The 21,963-nt window shown below is 47.1% G+C and overlaps 1 protein-coding gene across 2 annotated transcripts in view; it reads right to left on the bottom strand.

The window, feature by feature from the left end:
* The window catches only part of fmn2b (formin 2b), a 52,086-nt gene that overhangs the window by 4,839 nt on the left and 25,284 nt on the right, over nucleotides 1-21,963 (bottom strand). For both annotated transcript variants that reach the window (XM_034292760.1, XM_013134178.4), the window contains 9 exons: nucleotides 18,441-18,502; nucleotides 12,620-12,711; nucleotides 12,027-12,156; nucleotides 11,493-11,639; nucleotides 11,226-11,285; nucleotides 10,530-10,650; nucleotides 6,845-6,937; nucleotides 3,437-3,488; nucleotides 2,704-2,853 (listed from right to left, as the gene is read on the bottom strand). In XM_034292760.1, the coding sequence (XP_034148651.1) occupies nucleotides 2,704-2,853; nucleotides 3,437-3,488; nucleotides 6,845-6,937; nucleotides 10,530-10,650; nucleotides 11,226-11,285; nucleotides 11,493-11,639; nucleotides 12,027-12,156; nucleotides 12,620-12,711; nucleotides 18,441-18,502 (907 nt within the window). The remainder of the gene's footprint in view (nucleotides 1-2,703; nucleotides 2,854-3,436; nucleotides 3,489-6,844; nucleotides 6,938-10,529; nucleotides 10,651-11,225; nucleotides 11,286-11,492; nucleotides 11,640-12,026; nucleotides 12,157-12,619; nucleotides 12,712-18,440; nucleotides 18,503-21,963) is intronic.

Below are 21,963 nucleotides of genomic sequence, written 5' to 3'. Positions count from 1 at the left end.
GCCATCGCCGTTGATCTCGAGCGACAGACCAGAGATAAGATCGAATAAAGGTTCCGCGTCCCTTTTGACCAGAAAGTAGACAACCAGATACTGGAAGACATGGGGTTAACACTGGGGCAAACGTGCACCGTAGCCCGGCAGAAAGGCGTCCAAGCAGGAGACCGCGACAAATTTATTTGAGCACAGGGAGGAAAAGTGGGACAGCCTCTTGTGCCCACTTCATCAGCACTTAGCAAACACTATCCATCACTCGACGTTTACAACTTCATCCTAAGTATCTGTCAGACATCCGCTTCTCCAGGCTCCAAGCAGGCTTCATGACGAGACACCTTTATAACACCCTCCCACTCTATCCACGCCTCCGATCCAAACCAACTTACAAATCCCTAACAAACTCACCGGGAATAGCAGCAAACAAACAGAGCTCGCAGGGCGCTGGCTAGATGAAAGGTAAACACCTAACCCGCCCACGGGCTGATTACCAAGGTGACGTAACCACAGGGTGAACAGATCTATGCGGTTGCCATGTTGCTTTGAGGGCACTTCGTTACACTCCGTGAGAGTATCACATTCAACTGTCACTGCGCAGACAGGTTGGCTCCCTCCCATGTTCAGGAGACAGGCTTCTCACGGCATGTATCTAACTAATATGCGTGTTCACTGTCTGAGGCAGAGGTATCAGATGAGGGTTTGAGTCAGAAGCGAGGTATTCCACTGGGAGGACTAGAGTTAAAGGCACTATTCTAAATGAGGGTCAGAGAGACTGGGCACTCCACTATGAGAGTCAAGAACAGCCTCTGGTCAAACTATCCTAACTGTTCATTTCCTGGAACAAACAGTGAAAAGCCAATGTGAACAAGATGATGGAGTGCCTCCTGATGTTTTCTTTAGAAACGACTTCCCTCCTCTCCTCCTGGCCGGCCAGGTTAATGCCCTGAAACCAGGACAAATGTTCCTGGGCTTCTCACAGGGCACCGCGCTATAGCGCACACACACACACACACACACACACACACACACGTATGTATGTATGTGCGCACACAGCTCGTGGTACGTTCTGCTGTAACCTAATATAAACTGTACATTATCGCTGTAGATTCAGACAGACAGACATGATCCCCTGGTGTGTATTGCTCCGTCTAGGTGAGGGAGTGTGCGTGTGTGCATGTTGGGGGTGGGGTGTGGGAGGGAGCCAGACCAAGGGCGCATGTTTGAGTGAGCGCACTCTGCGTCTGTGCGTGCACACTCGTGTGCATTCAGCGTGTGCGTGGGATTAAGGCTCCTTTGGTAGTTGGTTGTTTAAAATGAATAATGTAACAAGCATGGACTTATCTGTAGTGAGGCAAAATGACTAGTTTGTTGACTCGTTGCATTATCAGGAAACCTCATCGAATGACTGGAAACTACCCAGACCAGTCCGGGCCGGCTCCCAAACGGCACCCTACTCCTGAAGGGCCCTGGGCTGAAGCAGCACACTACACAGGGAACAGGACGCCATTCGGGACGCCACACGCTTGTGTTCTTGTTGTTATTGGGGTTGACCACACAGACGTGGTTCAGCAACAGGTTTGCGTCTTTCTGAATGAATTTTAATGAGGCCGATATCATCTAATCACAAGCACATGGGCCACGTTACGGGCCACTTCGCGGGAGACTGGGCTTCCCAAATGTGTGGAACCACAGCGGCAGAACGCAAACACAGCACAGGCAGAGACCGCTAAACAAGATTCACACCTGTGTCAGCGTTCTGGCCAGGAGCGGGGTCTCATCCTAAAACAAATCCTCATCCACGGGACCACACCAGACATTTCACACATGGGGCCGTTGCCCCGATGCGGTCTACTACAAATCAGGCGTTGACTAAATTGAAATCAGGTGGGCCCGTTCAGGGCTGAAACGGCCGCGAAAAAGCCAGGCGTCCCAGAAGGGACGGTTAACCCAGGCCTGAACTAACCGTCGCAAAAAACGGGGGACGATTCATCTCTCGGACCACGAAACTAATTGAGGAATGCTGCCGAGTCCAAACACAAGATGTCACAACAAAGGCCTCAGACATCAGTCACACAGCACCTCCCAAACTCCACCCCCGACCCCTATGGAGTACACCACCCTCAGCCACAGGGATAGGGAGCCATTTGGGCCCAGCGGCTCAGGTTTAACACCGTCACCCCAGACAGGCTACAGCATCAGGCGGATCATGTCTGTCCCCAGACCGTTTCCCAGGCTAGACCGGCAGATGCACGGTTTCAGGCATTTTGGGGGTAACGGAACGTTAGATCCCCCGTTTCAGTCACGAATGAAGACCGTTCAACCTGCAGTCTGTTCCGATGTTGAATCTCAGAGAGCGCAGGTCCGTTTTCAAAACATGTAAAGAACGACCTAACAAAGCTCACCTCCAGAGCCGTCCTAGCGGAGGAGGCCAGTGACTGTGTTTAGAGGAGGAATAAATCAACTCCTGAAACAAAGAACTGCGGCAACCCCACACATTTCCTCTGCAACATTCCATCAAATAACACAATATTTACTATCCAACACTATACATCATTGATAAATTGTGTAACACCCAATGCATTCCTGGAAAAGTAGCAGTGTCTATTAATTGTGTTTTGCACAAGGTTCAATACACACAACTACCTATAAACAAAACACGTAGAATAAAAACAACTATTTCAGAGACAGAAGACAGAAAGTAGTCGTCCGTACCGTTCCTGAAGGATGATCTTGTTCTCCTTCTTCCAGAGGTCTTTAAAGTCAGAGGAGAACTCGTGCCAAACAGAGAAGAATGTGCAAGGAGATACTTCCTTCTCTCCCATTTTTGCTTTCACCTGGTAGAAGACCGTCAACTCCAGGAATCTGAAGACACAACAGTAATTTCACGTCAAAGAGGACAAACCTACTGATATTTCAGAGTGACAAAAATATATGACACAGAGGATCTAAGGACAAACCTGTTGTCATTGTAGACTAATACCAAGTGTCTGATTTGTAAGGCCATGTGAAAAACAAGAACTCCTCATTCAAATAATAGACGCATTAAAATCCGCTGCACTAAATCACTGGTTTATTTATAAATTTCACATTATTAAATGCGACCATCCATAAAAGCTAGGATCCTATGCTTGTGGTCGATGACAGCACAATTTCCTCGGACCGCAAAAGTAATTTGAGCCATATTTCCTGCCGATGGTTATTGGATTGACGTCTAACCGGATTACATGGCTGGATGTTTTGTCTGCACGTCAGACCCCATAGACACAGTGCAGCACGAACATGCAGACAGGTTGGTACCAATGGCCTTTTTATGTTCAAAATAAGAACAGCTACAGTGATGTTCCTTGCTATTGACTTTCTAAACTCTGCAAGGCTGTGTTCAGCGCTGCCTGATGCCCAAGGTGGAGGGCAGACGTGTTGCGGCTGCTTTGCGATGGCTCCTTACATCTTGTGCGTGGCACCGAGCTGGCTTTCCTGAGCTTCCAGGTCAGATTTAGCTGTGAGAGAGGAAACATTGACAGAATGAAATCAGACCCAGGTACAATGGAACATGGAGACAGTGCTTACTGGGGAGTACAACCTTGTAAGTTAGAATGTGTTGTCGCTCCTCACAAGAGAGGTAAACACTCAGAGAGGCAGTCCAGCACTAAGTCAGGGAGATTGAAATGGAAACAGTTTTCTAATTTGCCGTTGTTCCCCTTCAAGTGAGTTAATGTATAACGGGTCTTTAGATGGACTGTTGAAAGTGTTTTATCTGTAGAGCCAGACCTTACAAGCCCATGAAGATTAGCAATCTTTGAACAGGCTCTTTTGACGTGGCAGCAGAGGGTGCGTGTCTTTCATGAGGGCAATCCTATATCCATTCACTTCTCAGTGGTGAAGGAACAAGCAAGAGAGAAATGCCGTGATATACATTAAGCTCTGCCTCCTAGGAAATACCAACCCCTCCCAGGGACATGTGGTAGCACCAAGAGACACTAAACCACACAGAACTGATTTATAGTCTCTGACTAGAACACCTCAGCACAGTCAGATATGAAGTTTCTTGTTCCGCTTTAAACTGTAGAATGACTATACATGGTGAATTACAGCATTTGCGCCAAGCACTAAACACCAAATCATGTTGCCCATCTTTGTCCTCTAATAATTTTGGGTTTAGTAAAACATTCCCCTGTAAACTTAATCAACTAAAACAGCCTTTGAAAGACAATTGAATGACATTCTCAAACCGCTTAAATATCCAAGCAGTTGAAAACTGCTCATTAACCAATAAGAGCGTGTGTGAAGTACGGGTTCCCCATGAAGAGTGCTTGACAGGCAACTTCATACAGGGCACCTCATGAGTCATCTTAAATAATTGAAGACCTGCGATGAATCTTACGGTTGAAGAAGCTTTATGGAGAACTCAATTTTTTAAGCACTTATTCTCTAGACTGACACGCTATGTGGATACAGGCCCTGGTGCCAAAATCTGCACAATTCTCCCTGTAAGTTCACCAAATCTAGTGAGGTAAAGACAAAAAATTATTATGACACATGCATAGAGAAGGCCCTATGAAGACCATGTAGCGTGTAGTGGTCACCATCCTAGGTTATGGACAAATACCATGACATTAGAAAATTACTGTCAAGCTTTAATCACAACAACACGGTAAAGACCTGGCGAATTGTCTACCACTGCACGACAAACTGTAAACTTAGACCAATAACATTTTGTAAAACTGCAGGAAAAGCTCCAAAACGGCAAAACATTCCCTCTACCCCTGGTAAAATGTATAAGCGGTTTTCTGTGAAGCTGTGTTACCGCTGGTGAAAAATAGCCTAGGGGTAACGCCGGACAGGGTTCGGTTGGGGACTGCTGCTCTCCAGTAGTCAGCTTCTCCTCCACGGCATGGTTGGTTTCATGGTCGGACGATAAGCTTACTGTTGACACAGACTGGCTCAAACCCAGCAAACAAACAACCACCATGACCACAATAGGGAACAATCTGTCAAACACTCTTCACTGGCAATCCTGTATGGTCTGGAGTCGGGACGTTTATTGTACCATGTCGCGGTGTCATACCGCAAGTACGTGCCCAAGAAAACATTCTGAAAGTGGCTGGTTTGGTCTCGTCTCTCCTTATGTGGGCTGTTAGATGAGAGCTGGTTCTCAATGTGAAAGACCTCTGTCAGAGATCAAACAACCCTCTGGAAACCCAGGGCTGTCAGACCAACCTCGCACCAACAAAGCCTTTACCTCCTAGTCAGACTGGTAGACAAAGCCACATGTGCAAACATTTAGGTTCTTATTTGAATGTAAAGTTCTTGGATGCATGCAAGTCCATAGATCGCATGAACCGCCTGAAGGTCAAGGCGCGTCTGACGTAAACTTATTCACTCAACCCCAGACACTAAAACAAACTGTTAAGCACAAACAAGAGAACAGAAAGTGCTGGCGAGAGCAGCTAGCGTAGGTGGGAGGGGTGAGTGACCGCTTAGCGCTCTGGACGGCTCTCTGACGAACCAAGCTCAGTTGTGGACCAAGGACCTTGTTGTGATAAAGCGCTCCCTCCTGACCGACTGTGGAGACTAAGGAGGTGGACGGTTGCCTGTGGCAGCGTGGGTCTCCTGGAAGGAGGTGGACGGTTGCCTGTGGCAGCGTGGGTCTCCTGGAAGGAGGTGGACGGTTGCCTGTGGCAGCGTGGGTCTCCTGGAAGGAGGTGGACGGTTGCCTGTGGCAGCGTGGGTCTCCTGGAAGGAGGTGGACGGTTGCCTGTGGCAGCGTGGGTCTCCTGGAAGGAGGTGGACGGTTGCCTGTGGCAGCGTGGGTCTCCTGGAAGGAGGTGGACGGTTGCCTGTGGCAGCGTGGGTCTCCTGGAAGGAGGTGGACGGTTGCCTGTGGCAGCGTGGGTCTCCTGGAAGGAGGTGGACGGTTGCCTGTGGCAGCGTGGGTCTCCTGGAAGGAGGTGGACGGTTGCCTGTGGCAGTGTGTGTCTCCTGGAAGGAGGTGGATAGGCGGGTGGACCCATGACACACTGACCTCCAGGCAGACAATGTGAGAGATTAAAACTGGACACCCCCAGACCTCCAGGCTGACATCTCAACCCCATAGCCCCCCAGGCCCCTCAGTCAGACATCTTGACAATACTGGTCCTCCCTGTGCCCAACCCCCAGCCCCTCAGGCAGGATAAAGCCTGACACCCCCAAACCTCCAGACTGACACCCCCAGACCTCCAGACTGACACCCCCAGGACCGGAGGTCTCCATGGGTCACCGCCGGAGATGAATGGTCACGGAAGGTTACCAAAATTTCACGGTCGATGGAACATCACGAAGCATTATCCACCACATTAAGTGGAGCTGTGTCCTGACCGGTCCAGGCTAATCACAGCCAGACTGCCCCAACCAGGCTTCCACAGCGTTGAGCCGCGACAATCAAGGAGGATGCTAGCGACACTGATTTATAATGCCTCTCAGTAGGTGAAATTACTGCTCAGTGATTCACTTTCAACTGGGGGTGGGGGGGGCAATTATTTTAAGGAAATGGGTAATTGGAATTTGAGGAATTTGGGGGGGGGGGTAGGAAGTCAATAACAGTGTGGAATTAGCTTAAAAGTAATCAGGTAAGATCAAGAAGTAGATACAGTGCATTCGAAAAGTATTCAGACCCGTTAACTTTTCCCACATTTTGTTATGTCACAGCCTTACTCTAAAATGAATTAGCTTTTCCAATCACCAAACAACACTGCACGAATAACAAGCAAAAAACTATTATATTCCTTTAAAAGTTTATAAAAAAATAAAATAATCATCCTCGACTGATGTGGGACCCACGGGGCAGCGGCTTGACGCTTCATCTTTTTCCACTCACCTTGGCCGAGGAACTCCTCCATCCGGTCTTTGAAGGGCTGCAGGTGATCTTCAGAAGACACTTTACACACCTTCTCCACCTCTGTGTTGCACGCTGGAATGACACCATAACACCACATTTTAGTCAAGTCCAGCGCGACATACAATCAGCCTTAAGCTGCAGACAGCATGGGGTGACCACCACATTTCCCAGGGGAAGGAGGTGGGTGAATGGGCACACAAAGGCTATATTGACATAAACGCAATGCGTTGGGTTTAAAGTGAAACACCTAAATCAACCCCACTTTAACATCCCTAAAATATTACTTTCACACAATTATGCCAAAACTTTGCCGTGCTTCCCGAACTATCCATTGAGAAAAGGGACTTTTTGAACATTGCTGTGAAGGTTTGTGGTTAAGCTAGTTAAGACGCCCCGGGCAACCTCTCCCGGCCCCCTCCCCCGAAACGAAGACTGATGCCTCCTCTGGAATCCTGGAAGTATTCGGGAACCTCCGTGAAGTTCAGAGAGTCATGCACCAATCAGTGGCCATGATAAATCAGAGTCAGGGATCTCTATGCCAGCATCCAATCTAAATTCCAGCTGGACTATTAGGTGACCTTTAACCTTTGCTCTGCCATGTCAGGGAGGGACATACGGTTTATTTCTCACCCGTCTCTCAGTGTGCACGTCCTCAACCCTGCCAGTATAATGAGAGGAGGTAGGGGGAATGAGAATACATCTGAACAGCCACCTCCACTGTAGAATAAACCCAATCGTTGTAGCCTAACAGAACTGGACAGAACCTCGGGTGGTGCGCAGCGCCGCTAGATTGCCGAACAGTGCAGATGGAGGCATGGCCCAGGCGGAACTCAGACACGCTTGCTCCATCTTCACAGAAGACTGAAAGAAATAGGAAGCAATCTATCCCACGTACAGGAGGCTCACTGTAAAGAAAGGAGGTGGAGGAGAAGCGGGGGGGGGGGGGGGGCGGCGGGGAGGCTGTGGAGTTTTGGGGGGGGAAGACCAGAAGAGGGTTCCTGTGGGAGAAGGCCAGAGTTTGTTTAGGTTCTGGCTTTGAAGAGCAGAGTCTGTTACAACATGATTCACAGATCGAACAGAACCAGAACAGCACACAGCTCTGACGGCGGCTGTCATCTGGTTCCTATTGGGGAGCAGGCGCTAGTGATTAAGCTTTAGCACCGCTCTGTCGTTTCCATGGATTGGTCATTTGCTGCGTCACAGCACCTCTGTTTTAAGGGGCATAGGATGAACCATTTGAAATTCAAATGACCACTGGGAAAGCGACCCGGGTAATTAAATAGCAAATGGTCTCTCCCACTGGGGTCAAAGGACAGGATGAAAGAATCAGTCTCGGCCCTGACAGAGATCCCTGCATGGGATCCCCAACCGGGAAGAGAAGATCACAGGAAAACAGCAAAAATTTGAAAGAACAGAGTTCTACTGAAATTCACATGGGGAGATTATCGTAGGGCAGACAACTCGGACTAGCCACTCAAAACGTGTAGTCACAACTTCTCAAGTTTAATAAGAGCTATCTAAATTGAGTTAAGGATGGCGTCTAGCGTAGCTTTCAGCGTGACCACTCACACATCCCCAAACCACATCCTAATCACTACCAAGTGCCCTAGCCGGACTGAAGAGCCTCCTGAAGATAAGTGTTCTGTATGAACCAGGGTGCCATTTAGAACGCAGGAGCAGGGGCTCAGAGTCCGAGGTGTTTACACAACTCTCCCCTGCTCCCTCCAGTTAAAGACCTGCTCGGGAATCAACCGCTTCTCCAAGCAGGCCAGAGAATCACAGCAAGATTGGCCCAATTACCTCAAATAGTTCTGAAATGGTCTCTGTCCTGTAACATGCTGCCATTTGACCTTTGAAACAGTCTGCCGCCCTGCCCGTTCGTGGGCCAGCGGAGAGGGTCTCGGCCACTGGGACCTCACAGCATTGCAGGCGGTCCGGCTTTAATCTGGTTGATTGACAAGGTAGATGGGGAACAGTCCAAAAATTCAAAAATCAGTGGCGGGAAGAGGATAAATCATTTTTTGTGCGAGAGCAGCGACTGAGCGAGAGCGCAAGAGAGCGTGCGCGGAGAGAGCGCGCGTGAGAGAGAGGTCTGCTTACCATTTCCAATGGATTACAACTTCCAGCCTTATAAATTGCTGACCTTCAGGAAATAACCCCTAGTTTAAACTCAGTGTTCAAAGCCTTGTTCTCTGCCAAGGTTGCAGACTACATTTACATCAATATTTACATACGGAAGTGGAGTCGTCGCCGTAATTTTGTCTGAGGCTCCTTGGATAATTTAGGTAATTATTCAAGCATCCTCTGAATCATGAGTGCAAGGCAATCAACGGCCAAACAGAAAGGGAAGATGAAACGATCAGACCGGTGATGTGTTCATACCGACATAAAAAACGATTAGTCGCGAAACGTTTCGCCAAACAGGAGCAAAAAGAAGAAACAGCAGATTCATCCAAACAAAAAACTATTTGATGAAATTGGTGGTTGAAAGATTGTGCTGGGTGGTAGAAATGTTTTCCAAAAAAAAAATCATTGCCGCCATGAATACACCCCAGGTATTACCAGCCACCGCCCCAGGTATTACCAGCCATCAGAGGCAGAATGTGACAGCAGCAAGGCAGAAGGGGACAGTCAGCCAATGAGAGCTGGAAGAGACAGATGGGAGCTCCGGGGGGCAGAGAGGAGCTACAGTAAGAGACAGCAGCAGTGATCAAAACAGGGCATGATGTCCTGTTTCCAACCGAGTCCCAAATGAGGCTGGAATAAGGGGGAAAACATGGACACGCACCGCAACACATTCCCTTTAAACTGCCCTGAGCTCGGGTCAAAACTAGTGTACTACAAAAGGCAAGGGGTGCTATTTGGACCATCAATTCAGAAACACACAGGCGGTGACTGGTTGCAGATGGCACTCCGATAACGCGCCTATCACTGAGGTGGAGAAACCGTCAAAGACTTGTGACTTTCTTTTGCAAGGGTGAAAGGGACCTATCGGTGGCAGATGTTTGGAATCAGCCTCTGCAAAGAGCTTAAACAAGTCAGAGAAAGGCTGTATGTCTTCGGACTGGCAGCGTGCGAAGAAATGTAAATAGTCTGTGGACACTGCCTTCTAATCCTAAGGACTCACGTTGTATTCACTAACATGTCCGTGGGTTTGTCTGAGCAGGACAGGCCTCTTCACAACAGCTCAGCAGCAGGTGCAGGAGAATCAAAGGTGGAGAGTCGTCTCCCCCCCACACCCCCCCCCATCAGCACATTCCGCCAAGCTGCCCTGCTGCTTATCACACCGCACACTCAAGCAGGAAGGATTTTCCTGGAACACACGCGCCAGAGACCAGCCAACAAACCCAAGACTGAACTCGAAGGAGCCAGCCATACCACAAGGGGTCGCTAGAGCGCGAAGAGGGGCAGCCATGTCACCCCAGACGGGAGCGGGACTGCCAAGGGACGTCAGAGAGGAGTGATTGGGTTGGGGATGAGTTGGAGCAGAGCTCGGAGGTAAGGACAGAAGTTCACCCTCCGTCCCTGTCAGCAAGCACATTTACAACCATACGACCTTCGACTGGACACCAGTGTAGTGTGCAAAAGAACAGGGTGACATGAGAAGTTCGGAAAGTTGAAGCCTAGGGAGAGTCTAGTACATTTCTGGGCCATTTCTGGTTACCTCGGAGGTCCTTCCTGAGTCGGGTCAGATCCTTCTGGAAGTCTTCAAACTTCATCTGGGAGGCCTGGAAAAGGTCCTGGGGCTCGGGGAGAGGGTAGAGGCACGTCTCCCTGCCGGCGTCCTGAAAACACAAGCCAGCTTTGGGTTAGGGATCGGGTTAGGGCAGTTCAGGGGTACCTCCTTGGGACGGGGCACAGACACAACATCATACACACCTAATATGAGGGTCGAGGTTAGGTTCAACGCTAGGGTCAGGTTTAACCTGTAAAAGGGCGAACATAGGGGCCGGGCTCTGAATGCTAACCACCGCGTACACAGAAACTTGACAACCACCCAGAACCACGTTTACACCAACTTATACAAAACCAAATGTTTCAGCATGGATCAAAGAGACATTTGGCCGGGTTGCCGACGAGTACATATTTGCCCTGAGCCCATATAAGAAGACTGATCTGTGGTTTATCGCGTGGGTTGCTGTTGGCTACATGCTACCTCCTGTGGTATAATACAGTTAAAACCCTTATTTACAGTAGGCCTCTCTTACAGCTAAACACCTTGTATACAGCTGAAGTGGGCACTCTTTGGATGCACTGCCAGATTAAACTGGCTTCAGGTCTGTAGAACACTGTCTAGGTAATACCCAGATAGTACCAGAGTGACTGAAGGCGGACCCAGTTAGCGTTATACAAGACATACCTCGTCAAAGTGTCTCAGATAGTAAGCAACAATGTAGGACAGGAGACTCCGGGTGTTGTCCTGAAAACAGGAGGAAGAAAACGGCACGTTTGTTTAATTTAACAATAATATTCATGTTTGTCATATGATACTAAAAAACTATTTCCTCAGGTTTGTAACAAAAAGTACAGAAATAATTAACTTATCCACAATGATAATACATGAGTAAACTAGTGTCCCGGCAGTGTTAGACTGAATACAGTAACTAGTGTCCCAGCAATCACGCACACTGCTCTTGACATCCTTCAGCTTGGGCAGAATATCCAGGTTAAAACCATCAGCCTGCCCTCTGGTCCTGTTCCCTCCGTTCATGAAGTTACCGAATGCCAGAACAAGACCCAGAACCTGCATTACACACGGTCCGCTCTGCAGGGTCTACAAAGGGAGACAGACCAGAGAGAGACCGGGGGACCAACCGGCAGAACAGAGGCACGCAGACAGACAGGAAAGAAAGACAGGCAGACACACGGGAGAGGGTGAGATTGATGGAGGGGGGGAGAGACAGAGGGACAGATATCAACGGGAGGTAGAGAGCGGAAAAAAAAGAAACGGTGGAGAGAGACAGAACAATTAGTGAGGCCGATATCACTCTGGTGCCAAAATCAACCTGGGCTGATGTTCATGGCTTAAACTATTACCACAGAGTGGGGATACAGACTTTTCATTCAGGGTCAGTCTGGTGCAACTGTCCTGACACCAAATCCCCAGTCTTCGCAAACAACCTGCGATATAATCTGAGGTGAGAGACAGAAGCACCCTCACCGTGCTCACTCTCTGCAGAATCTCCAACTTGCGCTGTATTGAGGTGACACATTCAGAGAAAGTGGACTGAAACAAAATGCAGAACACACGGCCTGAGAAGTTGGGGATCTGGTGTAGCTGGAAAAGGAACCTAAAGAACAAAAAAGACAACGTCTCACTTACTTTGCTTTAGCAAGAGCACACCTAATGCGTTAATTCGACTAAAGTCAACAATATCATAATCCGAGATCCTTTAGAGCAGGGGTGTCAAACCGGTTCCACGGAGGGCCGAGTGTCTGCAGGTCTTTGGGTTTACCTTTAAATTGGTTCCCAGGTCAGACCTGAACAACCAGGTGGGGGTAGAAATTAACCAATTAGTGAACTAATTAATCAATCAGGTACAAGGTGAGAGCGAAAACCTGCAGACACTCGGCCCTCCGTGGAACCGGTTTGACACCTGTGCTTTAGAGGATGACATTTCACGTAAAGTCACCTGCTATCGTGTTATGTACAAATGTAGGTTATTATGAAGACTGCAGCAGCTATCGTAGCATACTGTTATTAACGGTCTGACTGGATGGGTGACAGACCGATTGAGACTGTTGGATTCTTACTGTTCAGGTTTGTCCAGTGGTTTTGCGTTGTCCTTGTCTTTTGACGACTTGATGTGCTTATCAATCTTCTCCATCTCATCATGTTGTGCTCTCTAGAAGGAGACATTGATTAATTCAAAGATAACAAGGCAACAGTAAAGATGTACTGTAGTTCAACCTGAACGATTATCGAAGCAATGCGTTCAAAGACAAACAACTGACATTCAAAATGGCCCCCCATTCAGCCAAAAAATATATAAAAAATAGATAGTGTGCGTGTCTTCATGTAATCAAATAATGAACATAATTATTATCAAATGCAATCTTTTTTGGTCTTAGTTGTGGTCAATTTGAAGTGAACAAATTATTTTGTATAATTATTATAATTACGTTCTGGTACATTGACCATCCAGCCCATTCTGGCCCGTAGCTGAATCTAGGTCTGGCAAATCGGTATTATTTTGTCATTTTACAATAGCAGATGACATACATTACCAACCGACAGCACGCCGCCATTACCAACAGACAGCACGCCGCCATTACCAACTGTAGACTGGGTCGGAAACTAATGAATATTTTGATAATTGATGTGTGTGTCAATTAATATTTGGTAATACAATGCATTCTATTTAAACTAAATGCTCAATTTAAAATAACTTAAAAGAATAGATTATATTATTTAAGGAATTGTCCATAATTCTCAAAGTAACTAGACCAGATGAAATAACTAGACAAAGTAGAGACAAGATGAAATAGAGAACGGAAAAACATCACAATTTACAGCAGGCAGCATTAAGTGACAAACAGAAAACATTACTATTCAAATAAATGATTTCCACAAAACTTCTACTGAAGAGAAATATTGAATGGGAACTCGGACACTCAGGGTTACTCTTGCTCCATCAGTGAGTGTTTAAAGGGACTCTATCCGGAGCTTCTTGACTATATACAAATCCCACATCCAAACCACCAGTTTGTTGTTGCTAATGTTACGCTAATGCGTAACTAAACCAGGGAAAATGATGTCTCACATCAAAACGACTCACACCATGAAGATAAGCTAAACATACCATGAAACTGAGGCAAACTGAAACTAACTCTGAAAAGCCGACAATGGAACATTTGTCCTAGGCGACCGCAATCGTGCGGAGCCGTCTTTGACCTGTCGTCATGGCACCCACGTGTTCTCTTAGGTGTGCATCACTGTTTTCTTTGAAGAGTTCAATGCAAGCGGACGCCAGACTGACAGCACAATATCACTGCGTTCTGCATACCAGTAGTCCTTAAAGGGTGCACTCCAGTCACATCCTCACCACACTGAAATCGCCAAGCTCCTTCAAAATAAAAGCCTCAACTTGTCCAAAGGTGACATCACCCTGTCTCAGATATCACCACCACCAAAATGAGGTTCAGGTGTCGCAACATCTGGTTTAGAGGAGGGGCATGCACCGCTCTCTCTCTTGTAACAGGCTAGAATCAGATAGCTCGTCAGATGTCTTCTCAACCAATCATTTTCTTTTAGCATGGGACTTTCTGCATGAAACACCTATCAGATAGACGCTCAAGCACCTGGAGTGCACCTTTAAAGGGATTTAGTTGAATGACATTGCCACTAACATCACTGCCAATAGGGACTGAAACAGAGGCAAAGTTGTGCATTGCGGTTCAATGCTCATAGTTGCAGCATAAATCTCCCCTCGCTATGGTGTTTACTCGCGGGATCCAAGTCATTTTAGCATTTCATGTTTTCAAGCATTTTATTCAGACACACTGGATCATACGCTTGTTTGCACGGCAGACCCAGAAAAACCCCAAAGTCTTTAACCGAGGCAAGAGGGAAAACCCAAGCAATAAAAGGACAAAAGCCACACAGTCTAAAACATTTCCTCCCCTAACTGTGCTTCTATAACATAAATGAGTGTGCGGTAGACCTCTGAATTATGGAAACCGTGGGGCTGTGAAACAACGTCTACAGCCTCCAGGGATGGCAGGTCTCACGGACACTGTCTCAAGCAAAACTAATGACTCAAACTTGTTTTAAACCCCATCAGCAAAACGCATGTATGGGACTAGCTGTAACCAACACACGGAACAATGAGGCTTCAGCACGCAGGCCGAAACACACAACAACAATCAACTCTCGCCGTCTATCGTGTCGGATGACGTTCATAATTAAACGTTCATTGAATAATGACACATAAAAGGAGCTCTCCAAACGTCTTGGACGCGGTGATGTAAACACGGCGGCGACTCTAAACCCCCCCCCGACCCAGAATAAACATGTAGGTAAACAACGCTCCACATCAAACACCGCACGGCCAGATGCCCAGACAGACACCATCTCAAACCCTTTCAAAGGCTTACAAGATGTACTGCAGGAACAATGGCCTTGATCAAAGACGACGGGAAACTAGGAAATGGGCTAAAATAAGAGTTTGAGAACATGGGGGCCCTGACATGAGCGGTCCGGGGCGGCTTAGTCAGCGGGGTCTTGCAACACCAATGGTTGACGGTTCAATTCCTGCTGTGCCCCCCCCCCCCCTTACATTAAAGTAAATGAGGCGCTTTGGATAAAACCCATCTGCTTAATTACACATCAATAGGATCATTCCCATCATCGTCACCAGGCTGTTTTCAGAGCACGGCCCTTTGGCCCACCGATGTCTCTGAAACGCTTTCCTACTGGCTATCCAGCGTCCTGGCCTGGACTAAAGGAGGGCGCTATCTAGGAAACGGGGCAACACTCGGGACCTGAACCCACAGCACGCCGTTAAGAGTGACACTGCCTGGAGTCTCTGGCAGGGCAGAACCAAGCGGCCCAGCCAGAATGTAAACTTTGGAAACGCTTTGAGATCCATTAAGCTCCATCACAGAATCAATCACACGAGTTAAAACCTTCAAGGCCTCTCCCTCTGCTCCACACATATTTGTCCGACACTTCAAACGCGGGCATCAAACACAGTGACTGAGACCCAAACATCACCCCATTCCCTGAAGTGCACTGCACACATCGCGGGCCCAGGTCAAATGCGGCGCACAACTAAGGGAACAGGGCGCCATTGAGGACGCGCCCGGTGATTAGTATTCCAGTTCACTTCGCCATCTGTCTACAAGGGCAGACTCTCTCCTTAATTAACAGCGTTTTAAAGTGTAAATCATTTTAATAAAAGACAGCCTCTTTCCTAGTGTTGGGAGTGCTGATGGAGAGGTTATGAATGAGGACCAGGGGAACCCTGATCGAAAGCCAATACTGTACAGGGTTATGCATGTTTGGTGTCACCGGGCCTGGGGTCAAACTGCGTTAGTACCTCTGGCAGTGTCCTCAGGCTAGATGCCAATCAAACGCTACAATAGGGGACTGACCAGCGGTAGTGAACGACATCTGAAAACGGTTAGGAAGTAGCCTCAGTAAGTCAGAGATTCGCAAGGCTGTACGCAAAACATTGTGTCAGTTGCAAAACACGCTGCAGTGAGGAGCATAAAAACAAACAAAAAGAAAATGACTTTTGGAGCGAGTCATAAAGGTGCCTCCGTCGTCTTTGGCCTGTTCTTTTCCATTTGGTTATGTAACGGAAACAATTAGTAAGGGAATCGGAGTAATGAATACACACTTGAGTCATCCGGAGAGCACACGGACCAAACAAACAGACCAGAACCGTCACGGTGACAGAACCGTTATGTACAGAGACCTGGTCCAGTTGAACATGGTTAAGCTGTGTGTGTTTTCACTTTCCTTCACGGCTCATCATCCCAGGGCAGGCCATTAAACAGGCCCGGTTTGCATAATCACCGAATTAGCCGCCCAGACAGACATATTAACTTACTCCTGCATCCTCTTCATTATTCTCGTACTCTTTCAGCAGTAGGAGAGAGGGTTCTGAGAGCTTTCCTAACAGATGGACAAGGGTATTGTCTTTGTTCTCTCTGGATTGTAGTTTTCTCAAAGAGGTAGGGTCCTCATGGACGGGACGGTTTGGAATTCAACTGACCAACAACCCAAAATTATTTGGTTCAGCAGCCATTTTAGTTAAACATTCCCAAATTATTTTGTTCAACTATGGACACCATAGTTGTGTGATACTGTATGAACCAGTGATTTAAATGTAAAAAAACTAAAACCACGTATCAATCCCAGAACGCCTGCACTGCAAAACATTTGGCCAATGGAACAAGACAATTTAAACATATTTGAGGAGATATTTGCTTGAAATAAGTGAAATAATCTGCCAATGGAACAACACTAATTACACAATATTCAAGGCATATTTCCTAAAAACAAGCGGCACAATCAGTTTTGTTAAGAACAAAATACCTTATTTTAAGGATGGTAGGGTTTTTATCCTGAAAATAAGACATGTATACTTGATAAGACATTTTTTGCAGTATGTAAACTATGCCGTCTCTCCACGGTGCTCTGAGCCAGACGTGACCACGGACGGACTCCCAATTTGAACGCTAGTCCCTACTTAGTACACTACTCTGGACCAGGGAACAGAGAATAGGGTGTCACTGGGGACGCAGTCACGGTCTCTGCTATTCTCTGAGCCAGACATAACACCATTTAAGGGACTGGAGCTGCTCCACTCAGAGAGCCATGAGACTTACATGCTAACACAGAACGACATACCGGTAATCAGAGTCAGGTATGGACGGCACAGGGGGCCAATACTTTCCCTGCCTCAGATGGGCCCAAACGGCATCCTATTCCCTACATAGTGAACTGCTTTTGACCAGGACCCAGGGACTCGGCATACGAAACACAGGGTAGGGAATAACTGACGGTACACTATGTTACTCCGGGAAACGGAGTCCGCTAGGTGAAAAAACAACATTTGGGATGGGGGAGAATATTCTTTCAGAGATTTATATTAATAGAGGAGGGCATTAGCAAAGTCACTTTGTACAGTTTGTATGCCAGTAATACAGCTGGCATTATGAGAAGAAAGGCTCCTGTGATCATCTCTGGGTGCATCCCAAACAGGCAGCCTACACCTTTTATAGTGAGCTACTTGTTACCAGAGCCCGGTGGTACACAACATAGGGAATAGGCTGCCATTTGGAAAGCACACTTCATTCTGGTAAGGATCTCTGATCGTAAAAACAACTAAACGCTGTGCCTTAACTTCAAGATGGCAAACGAGGGCAATTGTGTTTTTACAAGACTAATTCCCTCCACAGCAAACAGAAAACATTCCTGCAGGTCGACTTGTGGTTTCCATATTCATTCTGATATTAATGCCGTTTGGGAGTTTTTGTGTTTGAAGTTCACCAGACGTAGATATTTGAAGTCGATACAGAGTATCTCTGAAGCTGGTTCCAAGCAGGACAGGCACATCCTGTTAGAAATACAGCACTCAAGAGACGAATCAAAGACATGGTGTGGGTCCCAAAAGGCATCCTATTCCATACGAAGAGCGCGGGGAAGGAAAAACGGCACCATTTAGGGCACAGAGAAACTGATTCCTACCGACAAATATCAAGAGGACTGTAATGGGCAATAGGCTCTGTAGTAGAATAAAATAGTTAGAAAATAAATCCCATTTCACATTTGATGAGAACCATTTGTTTCTGATCAGCTTCTGACTGAGGACAAATGGGTTATGAGTTCAGAGCCTGCCTCTCTCTATGTCTCTGCCCTCACAGTTAACATATTCTCTTGGGGGTGCATATATAACTGTGTAAGCTGAGTAAGAGAGACTGTGCTAGCCGGGATACACAGCATTTGTAAACATTATGACTTCATTTTAACCAGGTAAGCCTACAGGACAAAGAGAAGATGCAGATGAGCGTATTTATGAAAGGAACCTTGACGCTTGTATGTACTTGTAGGTTAGATCCTTACGTTTTCATAGAGGGCTTGTAGAGTCTCCGGGTCAACCACAGTGTTGTCCAGGTTCAGGATGGCTGGGATGGACAGGGAGAAGAGTGTTACACAACGGTTATTCAGAACAGTTCGTTCAAGATGGCCACACTGTGCAGAAGAGCGAGAGTGATGATGGTCATTTAGTGAGAAGGAATAGCCCAAGTGAAACAACAGTCAGCACTCATGACGACAACATGGATGACAAGAGAGTACAACACAGAACATTGGTGTCCAGGTCATAAGGTTAAAAGGTCATAAGGCAGCGGCCAAAGGCTACAGCGCTCCACAGCCAATGGCCGACGATAGAGAGAGAGACAGGAACAAAACATGATGGGGAGCCAAGTGTTCAAGTCTTAATAAACACCGCCACAAAGCCCCGCCAGGCCCGAGACACCGTGACGCCAGGCCGACAACAAGGTGCAAGCTGGGAGCTTACACCCAGAGAGCTCCGCGAACCCATGGGGAGAACCTGGAGCGAGGGAGGGAGGGAGAGCAAGAGAGAAAGAGACGGGGCGCAAAGAGGGGGCTGAAGGAGGCATGAGGAAGGGAGGGAGGGGAGAGCGAGGGATGCCGTTCAGGGAAATGAAAGAAAGAGGGTGGGCAAGAAAGGAGGCGAGGTGGGGAGCGCGGGAGGGAGGGGAGAGAGCAAGAAGAGAGAAGTCGGTACCACCGACACCAAATAAGCTCATTCCTGACACGGTCTGAACACCAGGGAGCATGGCTCCGCTCATAATCCAACGTCTGGATTAATTCATCCTAACTCCACAACCCTGAACAGGGTCAAATCCTCTGTGTGCAAAGCCCCAAGCTTTAGAGAACATTTGGGCATATTTCTTTCCTATTCCAGGTTTCCCACAGAGTTCAGTGCCACCCACAGGCGTCTTAAGGTTCCCTCAGCGCAGCCCCCCCCCCCCACCACCCCCGGCATCCACGCCCGACACCACTAAGAAGCTTAATGGGGGTGTGATGAGGATGGCGGCAATTAACTACATTTGGCTGGATGGCAAATCACTCAACATTGTTAGAGGGAAGCCGCCAGTCTGCTCCGCCTGTCCGCTCCGCCTGCAAGCACCTCTGACACCATTCAGCTCAACCGGGTTTGACGGGGGACGGGGGGGGGGGGGGGTAATCAGCGCGACTTATAAAGGAAAAGCAATTATCTTAAAATGGCTGTGTGTCACAGAGCGACCACCGAAAACAACAAGGGACACAGGATCTTACTGGTTCCAGTTCATTCTTAGATTCACGTGAAATAGTTTAATTAGAAGCGTCTAATAATTAGTGTAATTAGAAGTACATTTTCCATATTTTTAGTGCGTCTGCTCATTTGACCTGAACGCAGCTCCAACAGTCCCATGCATTTGAAAGGCCAGAGAGGCAGGCTAGACCTCATGTCAGCTGTTCCACTGTGCGGTTATCTGATCACAGCACCTGCGGGTTGAGAGAGCCTTTAGTTCCTATGCGAAGAGGGAAAAACACTTAACTACCTTGGCTAGCTCACGGTGCGCGTGTGTGTGTGCGCGCGCGCGCGCGTGTGTGTGTGTGTGTGTGTGTGTGTGTGTGTATTCACACCTCACAGATTTACCTTGTGTCAGCCTAGTCTAGAGTGGGGGGATATTTGTCAACCAACATGTAATCAGCAGTGCAACAGTCCACTGGACGTCCCGGTGAAAGGAACATCATTACCTCAGATCTGTCACAGAACAAAGAGCTTGTGTTTAAATTCCTCGTGTCGCCTTTTTGTCTCGGCTAGAGAAGGATCTGGCGCCTCGAACCGTAATCCTTTAAAAGTAAATGTTTGAACACAAACAGAGCTGAAGCTGTCGAATGTTTAATCTAAGATATAGGGTTACAGCGAAGCATTTAGCGGATCCCGGCGCATGCGGAACTCCGCCGAACGGGCCGACGGCGCCCGCTCCCGCGTCGGCTGTATTAGCGGCACGACATTACGGAGCAGGAACATCAACGTAGGGGTCTCGGTCCCAAACGGTACCCTACACCCATGGGGTTCTGTTAAGAAGCGGTAACTTAGGTAGGAAACAGAGGAGCATTTGGGACAGACATTCTCAGAATGCTTTAAAAATGAGAATACTAAGACACACAAACAACAGCACAAGATGAAGGGCTTGGTCCAACCAAGAGGCGGACCAAGTGAAATATCATATTGCAGGGCATCATTACTTGACGTTTCTCGGAACCAAACGTGATGTTGGAAATCCCAGACCTACAGAAAAGTAAACTTCAGATTCACAAAGGAGTCAACCGAAGACAGTCTAGAGACCCTGCACTAAAAGGGGAAAGTGACAAGGGAATACGAGTGTTCTTCATTATGCTGTAAAATAGCAGATAAACATGCAGTTGACCATCTGGGCGAAAATCTGTCTTTTTGTTTTAATTTGTGTTATTTAGCCTTTTTGAATTTCCAAATGGTTGCAATAAAAACACATTTAGAAGAGCTGAGCCGGAAATACTCCAGACGTATTATTTCCTGCACAACTGTAAAATCCTTGTCCTTATCTTTCATAGTGGTTTCTGATGGAATTTAACTGACGGCTTAAAAATATTACAACGTCTCTACAAATCCATTCTACAATGTAATCGGGAAAATGAATCAGATTATTTTTTTTGGCCATCTCAAAATTACATTTACATTAGCCCACCTAGGACACAAAGGACCAGGCAAAAACCGCTACAAGAGTCGACGAGGTTAGAACAAATCTCTGTTTGCTGAGACAAGATACTATAGTGCCGGAAGTGACACAGAAGTACAATCCCAATTTCCCCACAATTGATGGCCACAATCCTGAGTGGTGCATCTCGAACCCCGCCGGCGTGAATTCAAACTCTATGGAAAAGACGGTTCAAAGTAAGACGAGTCCATCTAGAGATATCTCCCCTCTGCTGTAATGCGAACACGCCTTTTGAGTGGTGTGAGCCCATCTACTGTAGCAATGCTGTGACGGCTACGGTAAATTTCTCTAGTGGAGGTGCCGAATTAAACATTTGGATTGACTTTCAGATAGACACAGGTTAATTCTAAGACTCTCTTAACTACTGGGACCAAAATCCATTGATATCCATAAACAGAAACTGAGGGAAAAGAGAAAGTATGCAAATCATATTTTATAAACTAGCCACAACTATGCCATCATTGTATATTTAGGTTTGTGGTTTGTAGAGAATTAATGGTGATGCTGTTGAAACTAAACCACAAGCTTTGAGTTCACATTGTGATATGAGAAAACAAGAAGCTCAGATTTCTGCAAGTCAGATGAAAGCACGCAACAAAATGGGCCTGTTTTGATAACAATATCATGGGAAACACGAAGTACAATAAAAATGCTTTGAAATTGCTTCATGTTGATATAACCATTCAATATCAGTATGAGTTGTAGTTCATACAGTAAGTATTCAAACCTCTTGTTTCTCTTATAAACAACATATAAATTAAATTCTAAATCGCACTTCATAATGCAATAAAGTAATAAATGTCTATAATAAT

This window comes from Esox lucius, chromosome 6, assembly GCF_011004845.1.
Source record: "Esox lucius isolate fEsoLuc1 chromosome 6, fEsoLuc1.pri, whole genome shotgun sequence".
Classification (NCBI taxonomy): domain Eukaryota; kingdom Metazoa; phylum Chordata; class Actinopteri; order Esociformes; family Esocidae; genus Esox; species Esox lucius.
The sequence above is the reverse complement of the archived record's forward strand: the minus strand, read 5'-3'. Positions and strand labels throughout refer to the sequence as shown.